Source organism: Penicillium lagena, assembly GCF_028827675.1.
Source record: "Penicillium lagena strain IBT 129212 chromosome Unknown utg000002l_segment0_segment0, whole genome shotgun sequence".
Lineage (NCBI taxonomy): Eukaryota > Fungi > Ascomycota > Eurotiomycetes > Eurotiales > Aspergillaceae > Penicillium > Penicillium lagena.
The window spans coordinates 422,103-444,589 of NW_026623223.1; the positions used below are offsets into that span (position 1 = coordinate 422,103).

Below are 22,487 nucleotides of genomic sequence, written 5' to 3' on the forward strand. Positions count from 1 at the left end.
ACAGCATCATGCCGCCAGTGATGCCACAAACCCCTCACAAGGATGACCTTGAGGAAACGTGAGTGCTCTCTCAGCTGTGTTAGCGATGGTGATGGCATACGGCAGGAAACAGAGACTAAATTAGCGCAGATGGTCATTCTTGGAAGCGGGCATCAACAGCGTCATGCTGAAATTGGAAGAGGGAGTGGATATGAAAACTGTACGTGGCTCCCCAAAGCTATCTCTGTCTAACTACTGGACCGGGAGGCTTCTCATATGGTGATTCGACTAACATGCGTTTCTCTCATCCAGTACATGGCCTTATACACGTACGACATCTCTTCGACCATCCATCTTGCTCGGGGATGTGGGCTGACTCTAAAAACAGGGCGGTGCACAATTTTTGCACTTCACAGAAAGCGGTCACCACGGGTCATACCTTACAAACACATCGTGGAGGTTCGTTCGGACCCTTCCTATTCCCTGAACTGATACTGACTCGCTGGATAGCACATCTCCTTGGAGAAGAGCTCTACAAATTACTAGGGAGGTATCTTTCGCGCCATCTCGAATCGGTGTACAAGGAATCACAGAGCCATTCCGAGGAAGCTCTTCTAGGATTCTACATCCGCGAATGGAACCGTTACACAACCGCCGCCAAATACGTCAACCACCTGTTCCGCTACCTTAACCGCCACTGGGTTAAGCGCGAGATCGATGAGGGCAAGAAGAATGTCTACGACGTGTATACGCTGCACCTGGTCAAGTGGAAGGATGACTTCTTCGAGCATGTCCATGAGAAGGTCATGGACGCGGTCTTGAACCTGATTGAGAAGCAGCGGAATGGCGAAACGATCGAACAATCTCAGATCAAGAGTATCGTGGATTCCTTTGTCTCGCTTGGCCTGGATGAGAATGACAGCACCAAGCCTACGCTCGAGGTCTACCGGCTATACTTCCAGCGACCGTTCATCGACGCCACCCGGGTGTACTACGAGAACGAATCCCGGCAGTTTGTCGCGGAGAACAGTGTGGTGGAATACATGAAGAAGGCAGAGGCGCGGCTGGACGAGGAGAAGGCCCGTGTGGGGCTTTACTTGCATCCAGATGTCACCAAGATCCTTACCGAGACCTGTTTGGACGTTCTCGTCACCGCCCACTCAACCTTGCTTCGAGATGAGTTCCAGGTTCTATTGGATAACGAGCGCCAGGAGGATCTCGCTCGGATGTACCGACTTCTTTCTCGCATCAAGGAGGGCTTGGATCCTCTGCGCGCCACTTTTGAAAACCACGTCAGGAGAGCCGGCTTGGCTGCGGTCGAGAAGGTTGCCGCAGAGGGCGAGTCGTTCGAGCCTAAGCTGTACGTCGACGCTCTGCTGCAGGTTCACACGCGATATCAAAACTTGGTTGATGAGGCATTCAACGGCGAGTCTGAGTTTGTCCGTTCTCTCGACAACGCATGTCGAGAATTTGTCAACCGCAACCGCATCTGCAAGTCAAGCTCCACCAAGTCCCCCGAGCTACTGGCCCGCTACACGGACTCGTTGCTTAAGAAGGGATCCAAGGCTGCCGAGGAGTCGGAGCTCGAGGAGATGTTAGTGCAGATCATGACCGTCTTCAAGTACATCGAGGACAAGGATGTTTTCCAGAAGTTCTACTCCAAGATGCTGGCCAAGCGCCTGGTGCACGTCAGCTCGGTGACCGATGACGCGGAGACCAGCATGATTAGCAAGTTGAAGGAAGCGTGTGGTTTCGAGTACACGAACAAACTGCAGCGCATGTTCCAAGACATTCAGATCTCGAAGGATCTCAACGCCAACTACCGGGACTGGCAAGAAAAGGTTCTGGATGATGAGGATCGGAAGAAGATGGTCGACTCGCACTTCCAGATTTTGGGAACCGGATTCTGGCCCCTCAACCCGCCCACCACTGTCTTCCTGGCACCACAGGAAATTGTGAAGACAGCCGAGCGGTTCCAGAAGTTCTACTTCGACAAACACAGTGGCCGCAAACTGACCTGGTTGTGGCAGCTGTGCAAAGGTGAAGTGAAGGCCAACTACATCAAAAACACCAAGGTGCCATACACCTTCCAGGTGTCGACCTACCAAATGGGCATCTTGCTGCTCTTCAACGAGACCGACACACTGTCGTATCCCGAAATCCAAAAGGCCACCACTCTCGGCCCTGAAATCCTCGACCCCAACCTCAGCATTCTCCTGAAGGCCAAGGTGCTTCTGGCTTCCCCCGAGGGTGCCAAGCCCGACCCATCCACCACCTTCTCCCTAAACTACAACTTCAAGAACAAGAAAATTAAAGTCAACCTGAACATCCAGATCAAGTCCGAACAAAAGGTCGAGGCGGACGACACACATAAGACGATAGAAGAGGATCGAAAACTGCTATTGCAGGTGAGCTTGTCTTTTCTCTGTCTGTCAATAGCCATTATTAACCCGTTTTCCAGTCGGCCATTGTCCGTATCATGAAATCGCGCAAGAAGATGAAGCACGTCCAGCTGGTCCAGGAAGTCATCCAGCAGGTCAAGTCGCGCTTCCCGCCCAAGATCCCCGACATCAAGAAGAACATCGAAGCTCTCATGGAAAAGGATTATATCGAACGTTTGGACGGAGACGAGATCTCCTACATTGCTTAAGCCCTGCTCGCATCTCTTGCTCATCTTTCTCCCTTCCCAAACTTGCTATCTTGCATGTGTGTTCCCCCCTCTTTTTGTTGGTGGATCATCTATCTCCGAGCTTTCTTTTTACCATATGTCTGCGACATTGATGGCAAAATGGGCATGTGTCGGGTCTGCTACTGGGACTCAAGGACCCGCCTCGCGGAGCGCGACATGTCTGTCTGGATTGTGTGCAATTTTCTTATTTATCTTCTCATCTTCATAGCGCTGAGACGACAGACCAATGATAACCCGGTTTTCCTTCCCTTTCTCGTGCAGAGTTCATACCGCAGACAAGCTCCTTGCCACTTTGTGTATGCTCGATTGAATTCTTCGACTTGCATCCTTGGAAGTCTAGGTCTCAGCCCTCTTCTTGTCCTTCCACTCAGCCGCCAAAATTCCCATAATAATGATATCCCAAAAGCGCCCAGCTTTGAATAACGCCTCCCTTCTCCTCCCCTCAACAACCCACCCCATCCCCACATACGCCTTCTGCGCTCGTTCGTTTAATTCGTACGCCCCAAGTTCAATGCGATGCAACCCCTGCGAGATGAACCCCCAATCAAGAACCCATGAAATAGCCTCAGGCCCATACCCCTTCCCCTGGTGCTCCGGCATGATCATAATCCCAAGCTCCGCGCTCCGATGATGCTCCATTTTGTTCTTCCTGAGAGCCGTCAACCCAATGGGCTCGGCTTCCGCGTCTGCCGATTCGGGCTGTTTGCAGATCAAGACTATGAGCAAGGAATCTTTTTCGAATTCCTTTCGTAGCTCTTTTATTGCCGCTGCGTTCATGGGTGTGCTCGGCACTGGCGAGGCCATGAACATCACTTGTGGTTCCAGGCATAGCTTATTGAAGAAGGCGTCGTCTTTTTCGTTCTCTTCTAGTGCGCGGAAGAGGAGGCGCTTGGAGCGGAAGGGGTTGTAGATTGCACTTTCGGGTACGGAGGCAGCCATTATTGCAGTATATTATTGCAGTGATGTCGAGAACTGGGGATTTACCGATTGCAGGGCTGGGGACATCTTTATAGATAGTGGTTTAGGCCCCCAAATATCTCCATATCTTAGCTTAGGCGTCCCTCGTTGATATCTCCGGATGAGTCATGATAAGCCATCGAGAGTAATCACGACTCACTCGCACCCGCACTAATTATATATAAATACTAGACGGCACAGCAGACGAGAAGTATTGGTGAAATCCTCAAGATTCCCAATCTTGGATCTTGAATTTTTATAGGTCCAGCAGTAGTGAAAACGAACTCCCATCCAACAAAATACACAAGTTTAAGCTAATTCACATGGTGGTATGGAACCGTCTGGCTTTTCATCAGGCTGTTTGAGTCATAGAGGTCCTCGTAGGTGATTCGGCCAGACGGCGCTGCATTCTCCTCGTCCTGCTCACTTTCTGGTCGGGGCGGGTCAGTCAGCTCACTCAGTCGATGAACCGGAGTAATCGGCCGCTTCTCCCCTTTCAGTAAGTTCATCCAGGCTCGAATCATTGACGAACGGAAAAAGATGGCGACGGCCAATAAGCCACTCAGCTGAAGAACAAAAAGTTAGCAAGCTTCGAGGTTATCCGGTGGAGAGATAAAAGACTCACCACAAGCATGAACACAACGGCCCAGAGTTCTGGTTCAATAGGCCCCAAAGGTATGGCGAGAGGAAGGCACGAATACTTGTCCCCCTTGGATGACGCGAGGCACTCGAACCATGCGAGCCTATCTGGCAGGGGATAATCGTGGAATTGGCGCAGCTGCATGAAAACAGCGGCCAGGAAGCAGACGTAGATCGTGATCAGAACTGTAACCAAAGAGGCTCGCCATTGCAACTGTATAATCTTCCTGATTCTGGATGCTGTTTGCTGTGCACCGATGATACGCTCTTCATTAGCAGAAGGAGTGTAACCCGACCATTTTAGCTTCTGGTAATTGTACCACGGTCGGAGAACGAGGATGACACATTGCGCTATTGTGAGGATTTGGATAACCAGAGCGGCAGAGGAGAAGGCCAGGAAAGGAGCCCAGAAGGTTGCTACGGCGTGGTTTGGGCTCAGATAGGTCGACCGGCCGAAGGTGTATTCAGCACCGGTGATGGACAAGGCGATGGCGACGAGTGCAGCAGATCCTAGGTAAATGAGGCCGATCGAGACATACTTGTATGTGGGGCCGGGTTTGATCTGCCAAAAGACAGAAAGATGCAGTGCGATGGATCTGAAGAAGCCTGCTAATTGTCAGCATAGCCCAACATGATGCTGGAGTGAAGAGATATCTCACAGCTGAGGATTACCACCCACGCCCCGAAAAATAAGGTGACTGCCATAAAAGCACATCTTGCGTCGTTTGCCATGTCATTTGGAGTGATTTCATTGTAACACTTTTTCGGTTGACCCTTGTTAGGGCTAATAAACGCGATCTGATAGCTGAATTAGTCTCACTGCGTTCTGGTAGTCACAGAACCTCCGAGGAACATACCGAAATACACACAAATCCAATCGTTGGACTGACAGCTAGATAATGACGGTCCGTCACATTTGCAGGGAAGATGGCATAAGTGACCAGTAACCAGACGAGTAGAATGAGAACGGGGATGCTCGGCCATAGCTCTATTCGCACATCATCAGTGAGCCCTGGACGGCGTTAGTTAATGATAAGAGCTTCTTCCGGATTGCGTTTACATTGAACAGTATTCCATCTCCAATAGCTGGACGGACATGGGAGGCAGCAGGACACATCTCCCAATTTCTCACACCATCGACCTAACACAGCTATTGCGCCGTTAACATACGGCCATAAATAGAGGCGCATATTTGCTCACCTCCTCCGGTGGCTGGAAAAAGCGACTCGGCAAGAAACGGGTGTGGGCAGGAAGAAGCCATTGGAGCGTCGCCTGGTGAGCAACGGACCGCTCACAAGTCGGGCTCCTGTCGTTTTGAGTGTCTGGGCGCCGTGATGGACACGGTGAGGGAAAGGAATATCGCCAGGTTGCGGGTGTGACGTGCAGCCCTAGGAAGACGAATCCAAAATCGCGATCTTAGCATCGGGTTAGCTCCGTGGTCCTCACATGCGATGGCTAACAAACTAGCACATCATCGAGAATAGATCTCACCTTGATAGGGTCAACAGCTCCCATCCTTTGGCGGAGGACAAGTAGCAACGACGGAGAGTAGGGAGGGTTGGGACCGGGCGAGAAGAGGCTCGATAGAATTCAATGTCTCGGCGAATATTTTTCGATCTGCGCCTGGACTTGATCCCTAAAGGCCTAATAATAATCATCCACCCCCGCAAAAAACAAAAAAAATCCCCTCAAACCTCTTCTTTATCCAGCCGGGAATTCGGTTAGGTGGCCACGGCAAGACGGGATGGCGGCGGACCCGCTCACTAACTAGCGCCGTAACTGAGGTCCATAGTGACAGTACATAATGCTCAGCCTAGCAGGTGGTTGGGTCCGAAAATCGAATAGCTCGCCCATTTCCTAAGCGCTGCGCATCGACCAAGCATTTGCGTGAGGGTTATACATGTTTCTCGATGAAGTTTATCGAGAGAAAAGTATATTCACGAAGAGAACGTGCACGATTTTGCAAATCTTGGTTCCCCCAAAATTACTAGATTTAGGTATTTTGGGTGTACTTGCACGGGAAGTGCCCCTGACAGGGATCTAGTTAGCGCGTTCCAACCACGATCCTTCGAGCATCCCTGCCAAAAACGTGTTTGTCGTGACCCTGTTCCCGACGGACCGGCTAGTTCGTAAGGACCTTCAATCCTAATCGCTTCAGATATTAATTGTCTCCACTACCAGTTCCCTGTACCACCTGTTCCCTGACGCGAATCTTGAGATATGTTATTGCATATTATTGATGATCGTCCGATTTATTAATACATTACGGAATACGGAATCCAGTCGAAGGAAGCCCTAACTAGCCTCTAGGGCCCAGATTGGCGGCGCACGGCACGACCTAGCAGGCCCCGTTCTAGACGCCACGCCTCGTTTTTCCCGACTCTGTCCTAACGCCGCTTACAACATTCTTCCTGTCGATCACTCCATAGCCATTGTCCCGGTGTCCTTAGTCGTTTCGCTCAGGTGCTATGTATTAACTAGGATTTTAGCCCGGATTGCCCTATGGCAACAAAAGTGGTCTGTTTGTGTGCCCGACCTGAATAATGATTTTAAATGTGGCCTCTGTCTTTCAATGCTCATCAATAGCAGGAGTGATAAAGTAGCTGCTAATGACTGTTGTTTTTGGTTTCTTTATATGCCTACAGCCGACTGGCTCTCGTATCATTGGGTTTGCTAGTTTTTTCTAATCCCAGAAAAGTCGACAGTGGGCATTGGGTCTACGGAGGAGATTAGTTTCTGATTAGTGGAGGCGCCCGCCCTGGCGCCCTAGTTCGGCGCCTCCCCGTTAGTTATTATTTGCCCCTCTCAGATAGCCGCATGTAAATGCCGTCCTTTCTCATTATTTATCTGTCAATGTTGTCCTTCTAATCGGCGGTCCCCACCGGGATGTGGAGCATTACTATCGTGTCCGTGGTTCCGTAGCTATGACCGCAGATCCATCCGTGCGGCCAATCTATGTTTGCCGGGGCGGAGCAGCTTGACTGAAGGAAAAATAGGGCCACTTTCGAGATTAATTGTCGATTGTTGTTGTGCTACGGATGGATATACAAAAACTGTGCAGAGAGACTGATTGCCGGTGGGGGTTTGACCAAACAGATAAAGAAAGTACCAACCAAGCCATTATTGTCAACTTGTTGATAAGACGTCTGCAATAGGAAGGTAAAGAAACAAGGGACTCGGCATTGTTTTGAGCATGGACCCGCTTCGCTTATATGGCGGAAACAAGCGTCTGACAGGGTTGTTTGTTTTGACACGCTTCCCAAAATTGTGAACGAATTGTATGCATACCTAGAGTAGTAGGGGGCAAAATGCCGCCTCCGAGGAGTTTAGAAACGGCGTTCCGAGGAGCGTCGCCGGTTACAACTTTTCCTAAAAGATGCGCTATCACACCGGTCCAAAAGCAGCCTTACCATCTCATGATGGCCCGCCCCTGCTGCCAACTGGGGCGCTGTTTTCCCATCAGTTAATATGGAAATTTGTCAGGATATTTTGCTGATGGGCATGACGAAGCGTTACTACTTCATAGTGTATTGGCCTGGGGTAGAATGGTGTGACACAGACACGTTTCTAAGAGAATTACCAATTAATTTTCCTAGTTCTATTTCTCAACCCCAGTTATAGAAATAAAAAAAACCCGATGTATATGCTATCAATGGGCAGTCCTAGGGATATCCATCCACAGGCTGGTGTTAATGGGAAGGGGAAACAAAAGACAAATGCAGGATATTATTATAGACAGGAAGGAAGAGAAGAATTCAGAATCAAGAAAAAGAGAGATAATGGGGTAAGCTGTGCAACAGAGATGTAATGCAATGCAATGTCTACATGTTCCGAATATGTGCATATAACCAATTGAAATGAATGCACTTCACTGTGGGCCAAAACAAAGATTATTTAGGATGAGGGGATTCGTTCTCCAAGTTCTCGGGAGTAGACTCGGCGATGCGTTGTGTGCCCGGCTTCTCCTGAGTCACAACCTCATCTTTCTTCAAGTCCACTCCTAGGCCTTCATTGGAAGAGAGAGGGACAGCCGAGAAGCCATCCTCGTCCACGGGCTGTGATTCTGGTATCTCAGGAACGGAAATATCTTTCTCGCTTCTTTGAGACGGTTTCTCGTATTCTTTCGCTCTCTCTTCACTCTCAGTCTCATACGCCGGGAAGCCCCTCGAAAGAGGCGATTTCGGATACGGCTGATCAAGACTCGACGAATCCGGCCCGAGACTCTCATCATGTTTCTGCGTCGCGAACTCGCCGCTGTCACGACGGAGGAGGATATTGCTCCATCGCTTGCGACGACTGAGACTGCGGTTCAGACCGTTGGAGTCTTCACTTTGCCGGTGCATGGAGCGCCGGCGACCGCGGTCTGACTCGGCGGCCTCGTTCACCACGGGCAAGGTCGGTGCGGATGGGGATGTGGTCATGCCCGCGCTACCACCACCAGGCGAGTCGCTGCGTTTGTCCTGCCATTCGCGGCGTTTCTCGCTGGCCCAGGAACCCCAGGAACTGAGATATGAGCCTGCTTTCTGGCCGGCTGCGGTTACGGAGGCTTGGGCCTGGGAGACGTCGATGGAGCCTGTTCGCCGGCCGGCGAACCATCCTGCAGAGGCGTCGGTGTTGTCTTCGGGTGGGGGAGACCCTGGGCCACCTTTATCAGTGGAGGAGCGCTGTGACGGTGAGGATTTTCCCTCGTTCCGTTTTTTCTGGGCTTCGCGCATAGATTCGATATCCGACCAGAAACTGTTGAACGCGGCACTCACTCTCTTCTGTCCCGTTGAAAGGTGGCGGTTGAGCGCCTCCCGGCCTTCGCGCACCCGCTCATCCAGATGAAGATCGGCTACTTGCTGTGATAGCCGGCGCTGAATGTCGTCCACCGTCAGCCCGCCCGCACTGGGGTGCTTCGGTTCGGTGATAGAGAATAAGAGCGCGTCGGACGTGAGGCGCGTGAATAAGGCGTAGTTGGCGGTTTTTCGCCACTGGGCCAGGAAATCCGGATTGAAATCAAGCGCGGGATCTCCTTCGATATTGAAGTTCTGTAGCTGTGCTCGGCCTCGGTTGGCAGAATCCCCTGATGTGGATGAGAGCTCTTCGTGATATTTCATGGAAGAAAGCAATGCCAAAAGGTACTCTTCAAACTGAAGTCGAATGAACTCTTCCGACCCCATGAATCCGTGGGTTTTGGGTTGATTCGGGTGAGCCTCGTCCCAGGTTTCATTGACGATTTGGGTCAGAAGGTCGATCCAGCGCCGGTCAGCTACAGAGAGAGCCAGAGCGGTTCGAAGCGGAATCGACGGAATGGTGATGGTGTCCTCATCGAGCTAAAACACAAAAGATGAGCATCGCCAGAAAATACGCCCAAAGAATGCCTTACGTTGATTAAGATGTCGCTGTACCGGTCCTTTTGTTGTAGAAGAAGTGAGTTCGTAGATCCCACCACGTACGACTTCGTTCCGTCATCCGCCAGCAGATCCAGCTGCTGGAGAGGTGTATATGGTCCAAACATGCTTCCCTAGAGAATGAGTTAGACATCAGACCTTCAGGCGCATGGGGAGAACGGTCTGTACCTTTCCGAATATCTGCAATGGCAGGCCCATATAGGCCAACACTGAGACAATTAGTACACGGTCCACAGGTACGATTCGAGTAACCTACGAGAAGCTCGGTCACTTGTCTTGAGCGATGTTGGCTTCTCGACAGTCTGCGCATAGTTGTCGAATGCTGGGTCTGCGCAGTCCTGGAGGCTGTGTATGAGGCCAGGTATCAATGATATTAGTGAGAACTGAATCATGCACAGACGCTCGCAGCGAGAGCCGAAGAAGAGCATCTTGGGCTGCAGTAATAGTCCCTTAAAGAGGACGAGGGTCTGGTGTTTGAATTCACGAATCATCTCTCGGAGAGATAAACCTGGGTTGTCGATCAGCTTCACCCGCGTTATTTCCCTGGAGCATCTTACCCAAGGTCTGATCTTTCGCGCCATCATCATTCAGCAAACTCATTCGGAGACCCTCCCGGAATTTCTACGTGCCAATTGAGTACGCCATCTTTCAACAACAGGGTTCATCGCAGGGCCTACCTTCAAGATTTCAATATCCGAAAAATCCCTATTACCCACCAGTCAGTATACCCCATTCCAATTCATAGCGTGCATCTTGACAAGAACCGAGATCTACTGTTGCCTTACCGTTGTGCAAACCAAGCCGAGGTCACCACGGAGAGCTTCTCCCGCAACTGTCCCACGCTCTGCGGACTATCCGTCACGACCACCACAGCCTTCTGCACCGTTGACCTTGTCACCTCCGGCGAACGATTGATCAGGCGATTGGAGTCCATCTGGCGGGAGCAGGCGATACCGAACAGGGACGTGGCGGGAGTTGTGGGGGATTCCTTTCGGCAGAGGGTGAAATAGGAGAATTCCTCGGTTGACCTTGAAAGACCTTGTGAGTTGAGTCCTCGAGGAGCAAGCCGACAGCAAGGCAGTCTACTTACAGGTGTGCTCCATCCGACAAGGCCATAAATGGCAGCAGAGACCAATCGTTCTCTGCCGCGGGGTCTGTCCCCTCGTCGCCGACGGTGAATTCGATTTCCGGTCCCCTGCACCCGGGAAAGGATCTATTAGTGATTTTCTGTGTTCAAATTGTCGGCAAAGACACTCACCTCGCATGGTGAAAGTCAATCACCAGGACTATCGGGTCCTGTCGGTGCTGGGCGCCCATCTCGACGAGCGACACGAGGTCGAGAGGGAGATGACGTGGGACGAGACCAGGCCGGTATCGATCAGCGGAAAGGGGGTTGGGGTATGCGAGGTAGAGCCAAGGTCGGGAAGGGTAGGTAGTAGTAGTTGGGAGATAGATGATGCCCCACGAGGGTAACAAATTCCCACTCTCGATCGACACAAACACGCCCGATACGGTGGATCGGGGCTAGGCGGTGTATGTACTGGATACACAGGATTATGATACGCCCAGCATTTCTGGCGCTCTCTATTTTCCACCTGCCGTTCCTGGTGGGAGTGATTAAATAATCATGAGGCCAAGAGACGTCACATCAAATGAGGATAATCTAGAGAGCTTCGGGATCAGCCATTTCGTGACCTCCAGATTGAAATTATTGGAGGCGTTCGTAACTAGTGTATACCAGAAGTCGCATATCTTATCTGCTGTTGTCTACTCATTATCTGGCTCATGTTTCAGCCCCGGATCGAGAATATACATCTCCTGCTTCATAAGAGCCCCAAGGTTTTCAAGAGGGTCTAAATCCGGAGAGTACGGCAACCATTGCATGAACTCGATATTTAAATCCTCAAGTAATTGGCGTACAATTCTAGCTGTATGAACCCTCTGCCGGGATTTCATGCAGAACCAGATATTGGCAATCCCTGTGTTCAATTTCCTGAATCCCAGATCTGCTGGCAGCTGAGGCTTGCTTGTAACCTCAAAAAGCATGTTGATTCAGCCCGAGCTGCTTGTGAAAGAAGCTGTATTGTTTTCCCGTTCACACTCACTCAAGGCGTCCATGACAATAATCAAAGGCTGTCGACTTGTCTGAAACCCCTGGGTCTTCCTCGACTGCCTTTGGACTCCATGTATCACTCTGATCACGTGTGGCTTTGCGGTGGTTCACTTGCGGGCCTGTGCGCTGGAGGAGTGAACGGGGCCGCCCAGCTTCTGCGATCCCCACTTCTGAGCTGACATTGAATCCCCCACAAGGATCTTCATCTATCTATGAACTGAGGAGAGTAGCTCTCTTTGCCCATCATGGTATTTGCTTTCATCCAACGGCTTTGGGCTACCGCGAGTTCGCCTGCCCCGGAGAAGAAGGACGACGCGCTGCGATTCGGATTGGTGGGCGCATCAAACATTGCGTCAGTACCCTACAGGTCCACAGCCGGACAATTGAGTAATCTCCATCTGACCAGCCTCCAGTCCCATGGCATTGATCCATCCTGCCAAGTCGCATGCTGAGGTTGTCATCGCCGCTGTAGCAGCCCGCGATCGCAAGAAAGCGGAGACCTATGCTAAAAAGTATTCAATTCCAACCGTGCATGACAGTTATCAAGGTATATTACTCCCGAGTCCACATGCCGATGGGGAATTGTCATGGTCGGAAACAAGACTACTTCGAACGCTAACGAGTCACTGCAGACATACTGGACGACCCTTCCATTTCCGCCGTCTACATCGCCCTCCCCAACTCTCACCACTACGAATGGGCTCTCAAAGCCGTCAAAGCCGGAAAACATGTCCTTCTCGAGAAACCATCCACATCGAACGCTGACGAAGCGCGTCGCCTCTTCCGACACCCACTGGTAACGGCAGCAGACGCGCCTGTCCTGCTCGAGGCCTTCCACAACAAATTCCACCCAGCGTTCCAGAAATTTCTCTCATTGATCCACACCGATCCTCGCGCTGGCCCGGTTAAGAATGCTTACGTTCAACAATATCTTTTCAAGGGATATTTTGGTGCTGACGACATTCGCTTTAACTACAAGCTGGCAGGAGGATGCCTGATGGACTTCGGGACATACACTGTCTCTGCACTGCGACAGATTCTACGGTCACGACTCGACCCGGTCGATGTGACGTATCGACCAATTCCGCCCACGAAGAAGGATGTCGGCGATCAGTCGAAGGTCGATCAGATGGTTGGTGCGACGTATAAAGCAGCAGATGGTGGTGCGATAGGAACGATGGTTGCGGATCTTGCGTCCTCTGGTGGATTCCCTGCGTTCTTGCCGGCGTCCTGGACGATGAATTGGCCGAGTTTCGGGTGGCCGAAAGCCGTGGTGGAGTGTGCGAAGAAAGAACTTCCCAGCACCGATTCTCGCTACAAGGCGACAGACGAACAAATACAGACCGTTCAGCGGAATGTGACGATGTGGAATACTTTGGCACTGATGAATATATACCATCGAATTGATGTGGCGGATACGCTTGAACTGCGCAAAAAGACCGATGGATCGCTCGTGAAGCGTTGGACCGAAGAAAAACACTACAAGATATATAAGTATCGAGATGACGTGGATGCACCGGAGGAGGTGAGAAATCGATCAGGAGAAGACTGGTGGCCGACGTATCGATATATGCTGGAGGAATTTGTGAATAAAGTCAAAGGGAGACCGACGAGCGTCTGGGTCGATCATGAGGATAGCATTGACCAGATGGAAACACTTGACCGGACCTACGAGAAGATGGGCTTGGGAGTCCGGCCAGGGTCGGATTTTAATCTGTGACCAGTTCAACTAAAATTGGTGATCCAATTCTGATGACCATAGTACTGCCTTAGTGGTAGTTATCCATTGTGACCCACTAACCAACCAACTACGAAAACATCAAAGCCAATACAATCTCGCTAGACGCAACACTTCTCAGCTAGCTTCTCCAAATATTGATTATTTAAGTAAGATATGCTAATATGATCAATCCTTTCCTCATCCCAAACGCCTAACTCTTTACGAATGGTTCGAAATCAGTTTCACCACTATATATATCTACAGAGACTCAGTTCCCAATTCTGGCTCGAAACAGGTCAATCTTGGAACGATGTATTCGGAGATAAAGAGTGCGGCACGCCCGATAAGGCCGTCGATCCCGGTCCGCTCCGTTAGTTTCACAAGCTTCCCGTTTGTGGCAGCTGATCTCAGTCTCTACGTCGGTTTAAAGATGAGCAGGAGGACCGCTTGAAGGTATAGAGTGACTGTCCCCGACCACCTATCATCATGACTACAGTTCCCGACGGAGGCCATCTGAAGATCCTCGTCCTGGGCATGCCCCGGACTGGAACCCAATGTAAGCTGCTGGGAGCTTCGATGTTTAGTTCTGTCTCACCCGGCATCTAGCCCTCGCAGACGCGTTAGCCGAGCTCGGGCAGGGTCCGATCTACCACATGCGCGATGTGAGCAAGAACAACCATCAAGGCCAGTGGATCACTGCCCTGGAGGCTAAATTTGAGGGGCGCGGTAACCCTTTTGGACGAAAGGAGTTTGAGGGCTTCTTGGGTGACTTCGCAGTAACCATCCCAAAAACCTGGCTTCGAGGTCTGGTCATGGTTTACTGACCGCAAGCAAAGGGTGTGTCGGACTTCCCGGCAGCCATTTTCGCAGACGAATTGATCGCGGCGTTTCCCGAGGCCAAGATCATCCTTACGGTGCGGGATGAAGACAAATGGTTCGATTCCATCATGGCGACCCTGTGGCATGCGTGGAGTGCGCCCGATGCTCCCAAGGGCACGCCTATGAGGCAATTGGCAGACAAGTACCATCGCCATATGTGGCAGAATGACTTTCCCCTATATGGGAGGGAGAGGTACCGGACACACAATGCTCATGTCCGGGCGATTGCGCCGAAGAATAGGCTGCTGGTGTACGAGGCTAAGGACGGATGGGAGCCCCTTTGCGCGTTTTTGGGACTGGATGTACCTGCAACCCCCTTTCCGAGACAGGATGATTGGTTGGAGTATAAGCAGGCTCATGGGGAGGCTTGAAGATGAGGTGTTGTGTTTGTTGCCCTATCATCTCACGGATGAGACGTCGGTTTTGAGGGATGGAGTCTCGATGCCATGTCGCCTGCCGCAACTATAGATGTCGCTCAAGAGATCCTAGAAGCTGAAAGTCGAACGACAGGCCCAGGTGTGGAGGCATGGAGATAAAGGGCGTATGTCAGTTTCGTGTAAAGTACATCGATCATCGTGAAGTAATGGAGAGAACTTGTTGTTGCTGGACCAGAATGTAGAATGTATACAATGAATTGAACCAGAATACTTCAGTCTTGAACTCAATCTATGTTTGACCATTGCAGCCAGGGCATATAAAAGCCTTGGGTTGTTCATTCATATCGCTCGCGGACGGACAGTGATCATAGATTCGACAAACCAGTGTCAACAGTTGGAGTACTGCAGGGTGCATTTTATTGGGGGGTGGGCTTACTCAGGCCGCTCAGGTCGGGCTCGGTTCTACTCAGGGAGCGAGGGGTGAGCACTAAAACGGAAAGAGCAAGTCACCCGGTCTATATATAATTTACAGAAATAGATCAAGATGAGTGAATTTATTATTTCTCCGATCACCAACCAACCAGCTCTGACGACGCCAGACTATGGACAAAATAAATGGCTTCCAATCAAACACACGCCAGATTTGCAAAATAAAGAAAAAGAAAGATATGATCCAAAAGTCCTGGACCACCACCGGACTCGCCCAATGCCCTGAGCCACTATGCGAAGGAGTGCTGATGGTTGCCATGTACGCCGCCCTCTACCAGTATTTGGCCTGCCTCCGAGTTTTGATCGATGTTGTGGAAGTCAAGAATCTCCGAGTACATCATGATCTTCCAGGTGTCCACAGGCAGATCCGCGTCATTGAACGACCAGTCGAACTTCTCCTGGGCGACCGGCTCGTCGGTCGGATCGTGGTATGGTGCCAGGTAGGCGTGGGCCAGTGCGTCCTCGGCCCGGATGCGCTTCTTCGGGTCGAAAACCAGCATGCGCTCGAGCATGTCCACGGCTGCAACATGTCAGTTCAAGGCCAACCGGAGAATTTTCACCCATCACGTACCATCGGAGTCCGCGTTCTTGAATTTCATGGCGAGGGGCTGGCGTTCACGCTTTGGTAACGACTTGACGAACCGGAGAGTCTAGAATCCGCAAGATTAGCATCATGAAGAATGGCCGCGCACTGGCGTTGCTCACGTTTTCGCTGCAGATGGTTCCAATCACATCATCCGGAGGAGTACCCAGAAGCTCCGTGATGATCGAGAACTGGTTCACGTGGTCCTTGCCGGGGAACAGCGGCTTTCCTTCCAACATTTCCGCGAAAATGCAACCCGCACTCCAGATGTCCACCTCCACGTCGTATTTCTGCCAGGTGAGCATGATCTCGGGAGCCCGATAGTACCGGGTTGAGACGTAGCCGGTCATCTGCGGATCCTGGATGCGGGCAAGGCCAAAATCGCAAATTTTGAGATCGCAATTTTCATTAATGAGGATGTTACTGGGTTTCAGGTCTCGGTGGACCACACCGGCCGAATGAACGTATTTCAACCCACGCTATCACATGTCAGCGAAATGGGTCAGAATACCACGGTGACTCCAACTTACCAAGATTTGGTAGAGGAAGTACTGGATGAATTGTTTCTCCAGCGGCCGGGAAGTCAGGAGGCGGTGGAGATCGGTCCCCAGAAGCTCGGTCACGAAATAGCTGTGGTCATTCATTAGCCTGTGATTCAGGGCGACTCAAAAATCTGGGAGTCGTACAGGTCCTCGAGTGGGGAGATGAAGATATCACTGAGGCTAATGATCTGTGCGAATGGTCAGCGGATTTGGCGCTTGCTCACCCCGCGATGAGGAGACGGACGTTTTCATGTCGCAGATGTTTGAGCAGCTTCAGCTCGCGATAGGTTCGCTTGGAGAGCACCGGGGTGCTAAAGGGCTTCATGATCTTCTTGACGGCGACCGGCTGGCCGGTCAATTGGTCTCTTGCCGAGCTATCAGGTTCGCATTCCGGTTAGCCTGTGCCGGGGCACAATGCGACACACTCGTGTGTGGCGAAACGTACCAGACCAGGCCAAATGCACCCATTCCAACCGGTTGCAGGTCCGTATATCTAGAAGAGCCGGGTCAGTGATCCTGGCGGGATAGCCGTCCGGTGGGGGGCCATTGCGCACCGGCTGGTGATCTCGAACGTGGTGCCGAAGATCTGGGCGCGCACGAATTCGGCCATTTTGGATTAGGATTAAAGAAAGACTGGAAGGGGGAAAGGAAGGCAAAAAGGGGAATTCACGTCGTTGATGTGGGGGAAGAAACGAGGCGCAACGACGAAGAGAAAACAAGGACGATGACGTCCGCGACCGAGCAGGTTTCTGCGCGGCTGACTCAGCCTCCTGTTGGTCAATGTTGGGGGACTAGAACACTCGAAGCCCAAGCGAACCAGTTCATGAAATATACACTGCGAGGATGAATTGTAGTCCTTCTCTCTCTCTACTAATAATAGCACTCTTGACTTCCCCTACATATTTGTATGGGTGTTAGTTGTTCTACCCATCCACCTCCCCCGGAAGAGACTTCCACCGGACACAGCCTCCGGCGCCTTGGTTGACCGCTTCTCCGTGGGTGTATTCTCGTTGCACAAGACCGCAGGGAGACCTGAAACAGCCGAACAAAGACCTTTCTTAGTGAGTCCGCTTAGGTCCCCCCTCATATAGAACGGGCCCCCGTGGCTGCGCTGCCTGAGGCCACCAGGCTCCTAGCGTCACCACTTTTGCATCCAACGGAAGAATGGCCATGCCAACTCCGAATTATTACATACGATATCGTCTCTCCGTGTAGATAGTAGCTCGACTAGCGCTCCCCTTCAAAGGGAAAAATCGGACTCCCGATCCCATTGAAGAGGACTTCCGTGGCGCCCGGGGTCAACTAAACCAGTTCAGTTCTGGCGGTGTCATTCTTTCTCCGGGTTCTCCCAGGGCCCCGAGTCTGACCGCGTTGGGGGCATTACATACACCACTGTAACTACATACTGTATTATTCCCCATGAGCCTCCCCAGCATGACACCAACCACCACGTTCTCTTTTCTTTCCTTCTCACTCCCCCAGCTCGGACGGACTGACGACCGGACTCCCAACTCCCTCGACGCCCTCCATCCTCCTTCTCAGCCACTCTCTGTCCCGACCGCTCTCGCCCCCTTCAGACTCCTCTCACCACGATCCTCCCTCCGCCCCCCTCCGTCCCTGTCTTACCGGCGACCCGATTGATTTCGCCCCCCCGCAACTCCCTCGACCTCCCCCAACACCAACCACCCAGCCTCTCCACCGCCCACGTTCATCCCAGACACCACGCTTCCCATCGCGCCGATCTTCTCCCTCACCACTCCCCGACCATCGGTCTTTCGCTAGTCACGTCAATTCCGTGGTGGTGGGTGGTTGTCTGCCAGTTTTATCCTGGGCGCCCACAAACCCTCCGGCAGCCGTACTGACGGGCTGTTCCCGATAGCTTCTGCGCGCAGTATATGGATAATTTCCTCGGCTGTTGACTGAAAATAATCTCACCATGGGGCTGTGTCTCAGCTCGGAGTCCACCGAAGATGCGGAACAGAAGAAGAGAAGCCAGATGATCGATCGGAAGCTCGAGGAAGATTCCCGGCGGCTACGAAGAGAATGCAAGATCTTACTCTTGGGTAAGTGTCGCAAATCGCGGGGAAAACTAGCTCTCCTGAACGTGGGCTAACTCTGTTCCACAGGCTCCGGGGAAAGTGGCAAGTCGACCATTGTGAAACAGATGAAGATTATTCACCAGAATGGCTACACTGTCGAAGAGCTTGCGCTGTACCGCTTGACCGTCTACAAGAACCTCCTGGACTGCGCGAAATCGCTTATCGAGGCCTACCACCGCTTCGAGCTCGAGCCCACCAGCCAAAAGGTCCAAGACTACATCACCTTCCTGGAAGATTACAATGTAGACCCCGATCCCAACACGCCGCTCGACGGGAAAGTCGGCGATGCGATCACATATCTGTGGAATGACCCCTGTACAGCAATGGCGCTGGAACACCAAAACGAGTTTTACCTGATGGACTCCGCACCCTAGTAAGTTTCTCTTGTGGTGTCTCCCAGTCCGCGCGCTTACTTATTCTCGTTCAGTTTCTTCGAGGAAGCCAGGCGAATAACCTCCCCGGAATATATCCCAAATGTCATGGATGTGCTTCGCGCACGTACCAAGACCACCGGTATCTACGAAACGCGATTCACGATGGGTCAATTGAGTATCCAGTATGTCGGTCCCGTTGCCTAGTCAGGTTGGACATGTCGCTAACGACTTCACAGCATGTTTGATGTTGGGGGCCAACGCAGCGAACGCAAAAAATGGATCCACTGCTTCGAGAATGTGACATCGATTATATTCTGCGTTGCATTGAGCGAATATGACCAGACGTTGCTGGAAGAGAGCAACCAGGTAAGGGATCAGTGGAATGGCCTCCTAAACTGAGGGCAGCGAGGCTGATAGATTCCCAGAATCGCATGATGGAGAGTTTGGTACTCTTTGATTCCGTGGTCAACTCCCGATGGTTTATGCGGACGAGCATCATTCTCTTCCTGAACAAAGTCGATCTCTTCCGACAGAAGCTTCCACGGTCACCCCTCAGTAATTATTTCCCCGACTATTCAGGCGGCAATGATGTCAATCGCGCCGCAAAGTACCTTCTGTGGCGGTTTAACCAGGTGAACCGAGCACATTTGAATCTATACCCACAGTAGGTCCCCACTTTTTCCACCGACATCTCGTCTCTAACGTTTACCCGCTAGCCTTACCCAAGCCACCGATACTACCAACATTCGATTAGTCTTTGCGGCGGTCAAAGAGACCATCTTGCAGAATGCCTTGATAGATTCGGGTATTTTGTAAGGGGTCCATTCCTTTCCACGCGGGGCTCGGTCTCATCGTCGGGAATGAGGAGACCGATCGATGCCCTTTTGCTTCTGACTGCTCCAGATTACCCTATTACCACACGTATCTCTCTTCGGCTTCTTTTTTGTTCTTGTTCCCGGATTCACTTGCAGGCGTTGATGGCGCTGCTCTCTTGGTCTGTGTCCCCGGCGCGGGCTTGACTTGTATTCCCCTCCGGATTTTTGTTTCTCAGCAACAGGGCTGTTGGATACCCACGCCCTTCCTCCTTTGACCCCGATCCTTTTTGGAAGAGAAAGTCCCCAGGGGGGGGGGTTTCATCCTGATTGGGTCATCTGATTCTCTATTTTCTCTCGAATACCCTGCATGGGTTATTCCACCCACCCTCGATTTACGACATACTTGCTTTCTTTATTTTGTTTCTATTTTGAGCCGTCTTCTGTTGCATATTATGGGTCTCGCTTGCTTCCCTGCGCTGCTTCCCCGCCACACCCTTTTTTCTCTCCAATGATTTTGAAGCGCTTCGATGCATGTGGTTCTTGTCCAGCCTCTTTTCTTTCTCCTTTTCTTTTTCCCCTGTGAACTTTTACCAGCGTCGAATTGTTGCGATTTGGTTCCTCGGTCCTTGGTTTTATAGTCTTGGGATGTAATGGTCCTTTATGTGTAGTGGCTCCGCCCGATTTATCAACATACCCTTTGTGCTCCACCCTGCTCGCGTTGTCAGTATTAGTCTTTTCTCCTCGAGTAGCCTCCTCTGGTTAGATTGCCGAGAGGAAGAAGCGGGGAATCGCTTGCTTGCCGAACTTGCCGACGCCGAAGCAAGCAAAGCGACCCATGCGCTGCCCCTGGAGATGGAAAAAGGCGATCGATCCAGTGAGATTGAGTGAATGACGAGCAATCCTGCAAGAGTGTTGCATCACTTTAAAGTTGATGGCCACCGACAGCCACCGACAGCCGTGTTTCCTTGGAGTATTTATTAAGTGGATGGACCCCAATGGGCAATGCTCTCACAGAATCCAACCTCCAACTAACTTGATTGCCTGGCATTATGAAGCTGCAGCACTTGCTCGCCACCGCGGTCTGTGCTGTATGTACCTCGGCAAGTGTGCACGAAGCCTCGCAATTTACTCTGACGGTATGTTGTTTAACTTCTACCTGGATGCTCTTGCGCAATGTATATCCCTGATCATCAATTTAGTATGGATACCCTCTCCAAGCTCTCGTCCCCTTCGCCGTCCCCCTTATCGAAGAGGTAAAAGGTACCAATCGCTTCAAATATATGAGAGAGCTAGCCACATCAGCCTTCCACGACGTTGTGCGCCCCAATGTGGACACTTTATACTCGACTGCTGTCATTGATCTGTCGCACCATGATGTCCTTGTTGACATTCCCGTCATCAAGAATCGGTACTGGGTGTTTCCTTTCTACGATGCGTGAGTAACTCCACAAATGCCTCGGGCACGGCGCTGCTTAGTTGCTTGTTAATTGCTGAGGGTTTATTAGGTATGCCAACAACTATGCCAATATCGGCAGCGTGACGAACAACACAGCTGGCACGTATATCTTGCGGTACAGCGCAGACCACGACCACAAGCCCGGTGTCCAACTTTGCGGCGAGAAAGAGAAAGGTTCTCGGGTGAAGTGCGACAGGCACATCCAGGGCTACGTCAACGCCCCAACACCATACGGCACCATCGTCACCCGGTACGCTGTCAAAGAAGGCACCCCGGAAGATCTGGCGCAGCTCCACGCTCTGCAGAACCAGACCCATCTCCGCACTGTCGAGAAGAACATCAAATATTCCACCGCGCCGCCTCTAACGATCTCCATGCTCAACTCCTCCCTATCCTCCGACCCAGCAACCAAGCTCATGCAACTAACAGCCCGCATCGCACCGCACAATCCCCCGCGCGACATCTCAGACCTAGGCCGGGTCAATCGCATGCTGCACGAAGCCGGTATCCACCCAGACGGAAGCTATCGGCCACCTCACGGCGTAAACCTAACCGCCGCATACACGACTTCTCAGCAGGAGATCTTCGCGGCGGTAACTTTGCCCCAGAACGAACTCACCCTCAGCCACGGCTGGACCAGTCTATCGCCCACGGCGCAAGGTGACTACGGCACGAACTATGCGATGCGCGCATTCGTAGCTTACAGTGGGTATCTTGCCCTCGACGCATCGCAAGCTCTTTATCCATCCTACAGTGCAGGTGGAAAGAACAAGACCCTCAATCTGGCCCCGAAACAGGCCTACATCTTCACCTTCGCTAGCAAGCCGCCCCTGGACGAGACCGGGTTCTGGAGTCTGACGGCCTACGACGCGGAACAGTATCTCGTTCCCAATCCGGAGGACCGGTATGCGCTGAATGATCGTGGAAATATCACTTACGCCAATGGATCGCGCGTTTATGGTGACGCTGGTGCTTCGTCCCCTGCAGATGGCAGTTTCCAGTTGCTCGTCCAGCCGGCGGACGTGATACCCCCGAAGAATTGGACGGCAAATTGGCTACCAGCTCCTCAGGGCGGAGGCGACTTTTACCTGACGCGTAAGTGATGCTGTTCTTGCTTGGTAGTTGGGTCCATGCTAACGGGGTGCGTTTTAGTTCGGTTCTATGCTCCGGCGGAAAGCCTGCGCAATGGGTCGTGGAGTTACCCAGTGGTGCAGAAGGGGAATGCGATCGTGGCGTGATAGAAGTCTTTGGTATTCCGTCTAGATTAGAAGGACCCTCCATACCGTCGAAATGGCGTGAGCAGAATATGTTATATCGTTTGAAGATCTCCAACTGTGATCGCGGGGAACTTGAAAGACAAACCCCGCTGATGTGTGTGGCGCG

At 51.8% G+C, this 22,487-nt stretch overlaps 9 protein-coding genes across 9 annotated transcripts; 5 read left to right on the forward strand and 4 right to left on the reverse strand.

Moving 5' to 3' along the window:
- Window positions 1-8: 8 nt before the first annotated feature.
- Window positions 9-2,629, forward strand: culA (cullin culA; the record flags this gene model as incomplete). The annotated part of the gene is made up of 6 exons (XM_056974832.1): window positions 9-58; window positions 130-199; window positions 247-308; window positions 368-438; window positions 490-2,387; window positions 2,441-2,629. 6 exons carry the CDS (start codon window positions 9-11, stop codon window positions 2,627-2,629), a joined length of 2,340 nt encoding a protein of 779 aa, XP_056834788.1.
- Window positions 2,630-3,004: 375 nt separating this feature from the next.
- Window positions 3,005-3,607, reverse strand: N7510_002906 (GNAT family N-acetyltransferase; the record flags this gene model as incomplete). Its single annotated transcript, XM_056974833.1, has 1 exon — window positions 3,005-3,607. One exon carries the CDS (start codon window positions 3,605-3,607, stop codon window positions 3,005-3,007), a length of 603 nt encoding a protein of 200 aa, XP_056834789.1.
- Window positions 3,608-3,939: 332 nt separating this feature from the next.
- Window positions 3,940-5,525, reverse strand: N7510_002907 (uncharacterized protein; the record flags this gene model as incomplete). Its single annotated transcript, XM_056974834.1, has 5 exons — window positions 3,940-4,191; window positions 4,251-4,870; window positions 4,924-5,062; window positions 5,122-5,276; window positions 5,465-5,525. The coding sequence occupies 5 exons, from the start codon at window positions 5,523-5,525 to the stop codon at window positions 3,940-3,942; spliced, it is 1,227 nt and encodes a 408-aa protein (XP_056834790.1).
- Window positions 5,526-8,154: 2,629 nt separating this feature from the next.
- Window positions 8,155-10,974, reverse strand: N7510_002908 (uncharacterized protein; the record flags this gene model as incomplete). The annotated part of the gene is made up of 9 exons (XM_056974835.1): window positions 8,155-9,579; window positions 9,633-9,770; window positions 9,826-9,866; window positions 9,914-10,165; window positions 10,215-10,278; window positions 10,335-10,362; window positions 10,443-10,685; window positions 10,748-10,852; window positions 10,916-10,974. The coding sequence occupies 9 exons, from the start codon at window positions 10,972-10,974 to the stop codon at window positions 8,155-8,157; spliced, it is 2,355 nt and encodes a 784-aa protein (XP_056834791.1).
- A 1,041-nt stretch (window positions 10,975-12,015) lies between these two features.
- On the forward strand, window positions 12,016-13,490 carry N7510_002909 (Gfo/Idh/MocA family protein; the record flags this gene model as incomplete). Its single annotated transcript, XM_056974836.1, has 3 exons — window positions 12,016-12,122; window positions 12,184-12,317; window positions 12,403-13,490. 3 exons carry the CDS (start codon window positions 12,016-12,018, stop codon window positions 13,488-13,490), a joined length of 1,329 nt encoding a protein of 442 aa, XP_056834792.1.
- Window positions 13,491-13,976: 486 nt separating this feature from the next.
- On the forward strand, window positions 13,977-14,740 carry N7510_002910 (sulfotransferase family protein; the record flags this gene model as incomplete). The annotated part of the gene is made up of 3 exons (XM_056974837.1): window positions 13,977-14,046; window positions 14,097-14,266; window positions 14,327-14,740. 3 exons carry the CDS (start codon window positions 13,977-13,979, stop codon window positions 14,738-14,740), a joined length of 654 nt encoding a protein of 217 aa, XP_056834793.1.
- A 725-nt stretch (window positions 14,741-15,465) lies between these two features.
- On the reverse strand, window positions 15,466-16,970 carry sakA (mitogen-activated protein kinase HOG1; the record flags this gene model as incomplete). Its single annotated transcript, XM_056974838.1, has 8 exons — window positions 15,466-15,755; window positions 15,807-15,885; window positions 15,941-16,297; window positions 16,349-16,448; window positions 16,505-16,540; window positions 16,585-16,734; window positions 16,806-16,853; window positions 16,915-16,970. 8 exons carry the CDS (start codon window positions 16,968-16,970, stop codon window positions 15,466-15,468), a joined length of 1,116 nt encoding a protein of 371 aa, XP_056834794.1.
- A 1,326-nt stretch (window positions 16,971-18,296) lies between these two features.
- Window positions 18,297-19,649, forward strand: gpaB (guanine nucleotide-binding protein subunit alpha gpaB; the record flags this gene model as incomplete). Its single annotated transcript, XM_056974839.1, has 6 exons — window positions 18,297-18,423; window positions 18,487-18,832; window positions 18,887-19,015; window positions 19,070-19,199; window positions 19,259-19,497; window positions 19,550-19,649. The coding sequence occupies 6 exons, from the start codon at window positions 18,297-18,299 to the stop codon at window positions 19,647-19,649; spliced, it is 1,071 nt and encodes a 356-aa protein (XP_056834795.1).
- Window positions 19,650-20,697: 1,048 nt separating this feature from the next.
- On the forward strand, window positions 20,698-22,342 carry N7510_002913 (DUF1254-domain-containing protein; the record flags this gene model as incomplete). Its single annotated transcript, XM_056974840.1, has 4 exons — window positions 20,698-20,784; window positions 20,848-21,083; window positions 21,154-22,199; window positions 22,257-22,342. The coding sequence occupies 4 exons, from the start codon at window positions 20,698-20,700 to the stop codon at window positions 22,340-22,342; spliced, it is 1,455 nt and encodes a 484-aa protein (XP_056834796.1).
- Window positions 22,343-22,487: the final 145 nt, after the last annotated feature.